This window comes from Nelumbo nucifera, chromosome 2 (assembly GCF_055504915.1).
Source record: "Nelumbo nucifera cultivar China Antique chromosome 2, China Antique-T2T, whole genome shotgun sequence".
Taxonomy (NCBI): Eukaryota; Viridiplantae; Streptophyta; class Magnoliopsida; order Proteales; family Nelumbonaceae; genus Nelumbo; species Nelumbo nucifera.
In genome coordinates this window covers 27,921,246-27,927,826 of record NC_142650.1, presented here as the reverse complement: position 1 = coordinate 27,927,826, position 6,581 = coordinate 27,921,246, and the positions used below count along the sequence as shown (strand labels likewise).

The 6,581-nt window shown below is 38.0% G+C and overlaps 1 protein-coding gene across 2 annotated transcripts; it reads left to right on the top strand.

Annotated features, from left to right (window-relative positions):
• The first annotated feature begins 225 nt into the window (after nucleotides 1–225).
• LOC104586127 (adenine phosphoribosyltransferase 5-like) lies at nucleotides 226–5,882 on the top strand. Of its 2 annotated transcripts, none has more exons than XM_010243264.3 (7): nucleotides 226–576; nucleotides 706–816; nucleotides 2,119–2,211; nucleotides 3,280–3,399; nucleotides 3,541–3,599; nucleotides 5,056–5,122; nucleotides 5,605–5,882. In XM_010243264.3, exons 1-6 carry the CDS (start codon nucleotides 486–488, stop codon nucleotides 5,119–5,121), a joined length of 540 nt encoding a protein of 179 aa, XP_010241566.1. In that variant the 5' UTR covers nucleotides 226–485; the 3' UTR covers nucleotide 5,122; nucleotides 5,605–5,882. The 2 variants fall into 2 exon arrangements, with proteins under 2 accessions (XP_010241566.1, XP_010241565.1); XM_010243263.3 differs by having other exon boundaries at nucleotides 229–576; nucleotides 3,250–3,399.
• Nucleotides 5,883–6,581: the final 699 nt, after the last annotated feature.

The window sequence follows — 6,581 nt, the reverse complement described above, 5'->3', positions numbered from 1 at the left end:
GTGGGGCCCATTCCGTGCAGGGGGACCTCGTCGATAATAGCATCGGATTGCCTATTCTTTGCTATGAATGGCTCGGATCGGCATAAAAGTCCGAGACTTTCTTTATATGGAATCTGTAGCAACAAAATTCGATAGATCTCGATGTACTTGATATATTCTCGGTCTGAAAATTCAGAAATAGAAAATTGGAAAAAGAGGATTTATAAGCACTGAGCACTCAGATCTTCTGCAGCAATGGCTTCCCCAACAAAAGTATAGTTTTTAAAAGTACTCAAAATACTCATTCTCTTCTTCTCGCTCACATGAGATAAATTGGATTTCGACTGAGGGAGTTTCAAGTTTGGAGGGAAAACCTGAAAAATTCACGAGCGAGAGCCCATAGCGAGAGAGAAAGAGAGAGAAGAGAGACAGAGAGGAGAGAGGGGGGAGAGAGAGACAGACAGAGAGGAGGAGGGAGGGAGGGGGAGAGAGAGAGAGAGAGAGAAATGTTTGCAGAAGAGAACGGACTTCGGGGAGACCCAAGGCTGCAGGCCATCTCTGAAGCGATTCGAGTGGTTCCTCACTTTCCAAAACCAGGTTTCCGATTGGGTTTTGTTGTGTTTCTTTGTTTCTATTGTGTATGCCTTTGAGCTGTAAATCGGCAGCAGCTCTGTTTTCTCATTTTATTATTTTTTTCTTGTTTCTCATTGTTGCCTTGTGTTTCAGGAATCATGTTTCAGGATATAACAACCTTGCTACTCGATCACAAGGCGTTCAAGGATACTGTTGACATATTTGTAGATCGTTACAGGGACATGGATATCTCCGTTGTCGCCGGTATTCTTCTCTCCTCCTCTCTCTCTCTCTCTCATACACAAACATATTCTGTCTTCTCTGTCTTTGGTCGTTGGGGTCTCCCTCCCCCACTGCAAAGAGCTGTGGGTTCTGTGATAGATTTGAGTCTTTTATTTGAAAATTGTTGTGGGTGGCTTGAAATGTGGGTACATTGGATTTGGTGAGTGTTATTTATTTTAAAAGAAATATTTTTAATCCATGGACTGATCAGAACTGGAATTGCATGTTTGTTCTTTGCCCTGGTTTGCCTTATCTTTTTCTTGGCATTCGCTAAACAACGTATCTCAAGAAATTTCCAATCTACTTCGTGTTTTACACCCCACTGAACCATCGATCTCTCTCTCTCTCTCTCTCTCTCTCTCTCTCCGTTTTTAATCAAAATAGAAACATGCAGACTGAATTCGGTTCCTCCACCACCTTTATTATTATTATTAAATTATAAAAAAATTATGAGTCAGAGACTTAATCTGAGTTCTTTGAACGATTCCGACTCGAAGTTCAAAATACTTTTTCTGGTAATATTTCAGAAGCCTTCATCGCTTCTGGTTCTATATGTGGAAAGTTTAATTCTTTACAAGTTTTAGGGAGGTTGGTCCTGGGCTATTTTCTGGACGTCCCATTTTTGCCACGTGGAGGGATGAACTGGCTTTTTTAATAGCCACGTCATCCCTTTATTTCCGCCTGAATGACAGCGCAGTTAGATAATTTAGAACAACGTTTTTTCGTTCTCTTTCCTTCATATTATATTATAATCTTTTTTTTTCTCTTCAAATAAAAACTTTTTTTGTTTTTGTAAAAGTGGGTCGTACTTGAGTTTTCACAATTTCACCACAGGCACAAGATTACTCGGGTCTCCTGGGACGTCACCTGGTACTTGGCGTTGGGCCCATTCAAAGAGCTCTCCTGGACGGGCCGTCTAGATAATTCCTCCGTGTCTCGAGTTGCTTGGGCTCTTTTAACTTTTTAGAATTTCTTTTTGTTGTTTACTTTTTCATGTGAAGTTAATTTTTCAAATACTAGTCTATCAATCATGTTTTCAGACTTCCCTGAAATCTTCACTCTGTAATCATGTCTGATTTTCGCAACCATTACATGTATCAATGCAACATCGGTTCTTTGTTTGTGCCTCTGTTTGAATCCAATCCCAAGGGGTTTCATGTACACAGCGGTGAATATTAGATGTATTTTAGTTAGAAAATGTTGTGGCAACTATAATCATTTTGATGGTAATTCAATTACTTCTGTTTTTGACTACCTGCTGGCACTGTTCAAATCTAATTGTAGGAGTGGAAGCTAGGGGATTCATGTTTGGCCCTTCCATTGCCTTAGCTATTGGTGCAAAGTTTGTTCCTCTACGCAAACCGAGAAAGTTGCCAGGTAAATATGTCTTGCATTGATGTTGAACCATGGCTCACCCACTACATGCTTTCATAGAGCAGAGACCCATGTATCCTTTATAATTTACAGGCTTGCTTTCCAAGTTGTTTTTCCTGACTCCACTTCTGGTGGTGATGGATGTCCTTTCTATATGTTCAAAGGAAGAAACTTGTTATTTTTTTTGGGAAATTAATAGATTTTAATACAAAAGAATCTGCTGTAGGAGACAGAGTCATAGGTGGTCTGTAAATGTTAAGTTTTGGCATGTATTGTCCTATTGAACATGTTTGATTTACTTCTCTCTTCATATGAATTTTTCTCCTTAAATAGGAGTTCCGTTAAAGGCACAGTTGATAAGGCATCTGCATTAAACTGACATTAATGGTGGACAGTAAAATATTATCTTCATTTTATATGGTTTTTCTATTGAACGACGGTGTAAGGTTTGCTGTTTTTCGTTCACTTATTTTCTCATCCGTATTGTTTTAAAGATGAGTCCTATCGTCACAGGCTCAGTTCATAGAGGAGCTCATAAACCACAAGACAGAAAATTGTGCCCGAGCCAGACTCTTGTCTTTTTGCACGAAATCCCATGTTTTAATTTGTCCTCCTTTGGTTCAAAGTTCCGTGTTGTTCCTGCTCATGATGCCAGTATTTGTCTATTTTATTTGTAATTTGTAGATGCTGATACATGTTTTGGTATTTCGTTAATATTGCACAGATTTGCTGCTGTGGCCTTTTCATATTTGCCTCTGTTTCTGACATTGGGCCTCATATTCATCCTTGAGTTAATATACTTCTCCTACTACTCCTTCATCAATTGTGTGTTGTAATCCTTTCTTTTATTGCTGACGGGTTTTAACAATGCTTATCTTTTCTATCTAAACCTGATGCTTGCCTTGGCCTTGTGTATGTGTTCTTCTCTCTGTGAAGTGTCTGTGATATTTGAAAGCAGTCTACTGTTGTCATCATTTGATTTTCCTTGCATTTTAAGATTGAAGATTACTTCGTTGACCCTTTCGAAATTTCTATCTGTAGGTGAAGTAATATCTGAATCTTATGTATTAGAGTATGGAACTGATTGCCTGGAGATGCATGTTGGAGCTGTTCAACCTGGCGAGAGAGCACTAGTCATTGATGATTTAGTAGCTACTGGTGGTACCCTTTCAGCGGCAATAAGGCTTCTTGGTAAGATTTTCGGTGGTGTTGTTTGTTGTTGCAGACATTGTGCTTGATTCTGTTTTTCTTTATTGTTATTTAGTGAAATATCATTTTCTTTCATCATCTCTTGCTAATTATTTTCATCTCAATGGATTGCTGTTTTACTAGAACGTGTGGGGGCTGAAGTGGTTGAATGTGCATGTGTTATTGGATTGCCAGAGAATAAGGTAACGGTTGAACATTGTAAACTTAGCTCATCTGTTTCACTTGTTATCTCAAATATTTTCATTTATTTTTCTTGTTACCAAATTGCATTTGTTTTCACCTGTTGAATTGAGTATTGGTATTCATAGAATGTCAGCTGAAATGCCTTATGCTTTGTTTCCATTCCCATTATTTTGTAGCCTTCCATCTCTCTCTCTCTCTCTCTCTCTCTCTCTCTCTCTCATTTTGGGTTCTTGCTTTCGATGATGTAATTACTAGAACTCTTGATGTTCCAAATTTGCATTTGTTTGTCCATGTTGCCATTTGATTGAAGGTGTAGACTTGATCTTTGTTTATTTTATTTGGTTGAATAATGGCTGTTCCAAATGTTATTCATGTGACATGCAGTCATTCTCCACTTAAGTAAGAAACTTTGTCTTAATGAATCTTCCATTAGTTTATCATTGGTTTAAGATTCATCTTTGTGGATTAGTTGATGGGTGTTAATTTTGTTTGATTTTGAGATCCAAGAGACTGACTGCATTCTCCTACCTGAAATGTCAACCTGCCGTGGTCTTTCAACTGCCTGGTGTTCTGTTAAATGACAATGTGTTTTTCTTGCATTGACCACATTCATGTTTTATCAATTTTTAGAACATACAGAATCTGGAGAGGAGGTAACTTCTTTGGTCATTGAAAATAATTATAGTTTGACCCTTTTCCAATTTTTGATAGCCTCCAGTTAGTAATTGTTTATCTCCCTCGTGTGTCCTTCGGGCAGGGTGTTGTGATAGGTTAGGCTATTTTAGACTGTGGTTGCAGGATTAAACTTGAGAAGTCATATTATTTGGACCTTTTATTTGGATTCTGAGCCATCTGATATTGGAAGGTAATTAAGAGGAATTGGAAGAGCAATTTATAGCCTACTCTTCTGAGGTGTATGGAGCTTTTGTTTGTTGGACAGAGACATGTACTTTGCTCAAGGGTTGAACTCTGATTCTTTGATGTGGGTAGGATTTGTAGTAGGTGAATAGTGAATACCAATGAAAAAGGATCAGTAGTAGATGTCTTGACTGTTCATCTGATTGGTGAATATTATAGCCACGATCCTTGGAAGAGCTTTACTTAAGAGAAGCTGCAGCTTTGTCTTAAAGTTGGATTTTGTGTCTTGGATTTTCTTTCGTTATATCATATCATTTAACTGAACATATTATTAATGGTTGGCGATTCTGTTCTATTGGTATGTTTGTTGTAGGGGTGTTGGTTTGTCAGTTGATATCTTGGTGTTCTTGTTTCTTGTTCCAGTGACTTTTATTTTGTTTCCGTTGAGAAAAGAATAGAGAGGATCCATTTGTTGTCCATTTGGAAATTTAGATTTAGTACTATAACTTCTCTTCTGTGAGGCTGCATAATTGGGTTCTTTAAAGTCATTCTTATATGCTTAAGCTGTGTTGCTTATCGAAGTTGCATGTTATGCAGGGAGAACGCAGGCTAAATGGAAAGCCATTGTACATCCTTGTTGAGCCCCGTGAACTTTGTTGTTGAGGTATCACTCCATTTTCTGTTGAAAATATGGTTTGGACCTTGTTTTATTGCCTACTTATGTGGTAATTGATTTCTGTTTTATTTTTTACCTCAACTGTTTGGAATGAAAATCATTTAATCATTGATGGTGTTCATTCTTGTCATGCATATAACAACATAAAGTCAAAGAGTTTAAATCATTGTCTGATAATGTTATTTCAAGATTTCTTATGCAAGTCATTGGTGATCTCATTTTGCTAGCAATCTTCTTCCTCCATGTATGATATATGTTTGCGCAGATGTGCATTATATAGAAGGTTGATGCAATTTCACCTAGATATAGACTATTTTATGAAAAGTTTTAAAAGGTTGAAGTCATCAAAAGCATTAGTTTTAATACATAGTTTCCTGGACTATCCCTTCCCAAATGTTGGTTGCTTTCTCTATTGTTAGTCTGGTTGACCCATTTATTGGCCTCATTGTTTATCTGTTTTCATTTTCCAGTTGCATTCTGTTTGGGGGATACACCGCGGACGGACGGGCTATGATCGGACTATGGTCCCAGTCTCTGCTGGATTCCTGTTGCTAGTCATGGAGCCTTGTAAACAAGCTTAAATCTCAATTTTCTTCCTCTTGTATGAGGTTTGTGTTTGCATGCTCCTTTGTACAATTTTGATTTTCATAATAAATTTCTATAGGAGATTTGCAACATTTTAGGCATTTAAATTACATTCTCATTTTGAGACAAAAAACAAGATAGAATGAAGTTATTCTTGATGGGAGATCGAGTAGGGTAATTTATGCTGGATGTAATCTCAATAGCTAAATTCCTGAATCAGAAAATTTTCAACAGCCCATATCTATGGGCTTTCATTGGGTATGGAGAAATAGATTCTCGGGCATTCGGCTCCTCAAAAATGTGTTCCCAGTCTTGTGGGTGTCAACCACTGAATAGATTGTTCGGTCTCTTCTGACTTCTATCTATTGTCGTAACCAGTCTGTGGCTGGACCCTGTATTTTGTGGCTGATCCAGTAGGGCCTAACCGCCCAAGTGGGCTTGAGATTTGTATGAATTTCGAGTTATTCGACAGTGAAGCGATGCATAATCACCTAAAAATTGCTGATTCTTCTTTGGTATCATTTGTGCCTTGTAAGCCTGGGTTATTTTTACATTCAATGCCACCTTGGGTGCCATGTCATCATCCTTAAAAAATTGCATTAAGTTAGAAATCAGGAATTCTCCGAAGAATGGCCAAGAACTATTGATTTTTGAGATCGGCTTCTATTAGGGCAAATCTGAGCCCCCACCGTTATAACAGCATATTTTAACCTTGCATTGGGTACGGAGATATTCTCAATGCAAGTCAGTAAAGTCTGCTTGAATGGGCTTTGCGCTGATTGAACCCGAACTCTTGAGTTTTGGCCAATTTCCTGAAATCACCAAAATTAGCCAACCAAACAAAAATTTCACCCTTCATCCC

Bases quoted from the DNA above. Each gene is read 5' to 3' on its own strand.
- LOC104586127 (XM_010243263.3), top strand. From the start codon at position 486: ATGTTTGCAGAAGAGAACGGACTTCGGGGAGACCCAAGGCTGCAGGCC. The intron at 817-2,118 runs GTATTCTTCTCT...ATCTAATTGTAG, and splicing joins GGATATCTCCGTTGTCGCCG to GAGTGGAAGCTAGGGGATTC. The intron at 3,600-5,055 runs GTAACGGTTGAA...CATGTTATGCAG, and splicing joins TTGGATTGCCAGAGAATAAG to GGAGAACGCAGGCTAAATGG.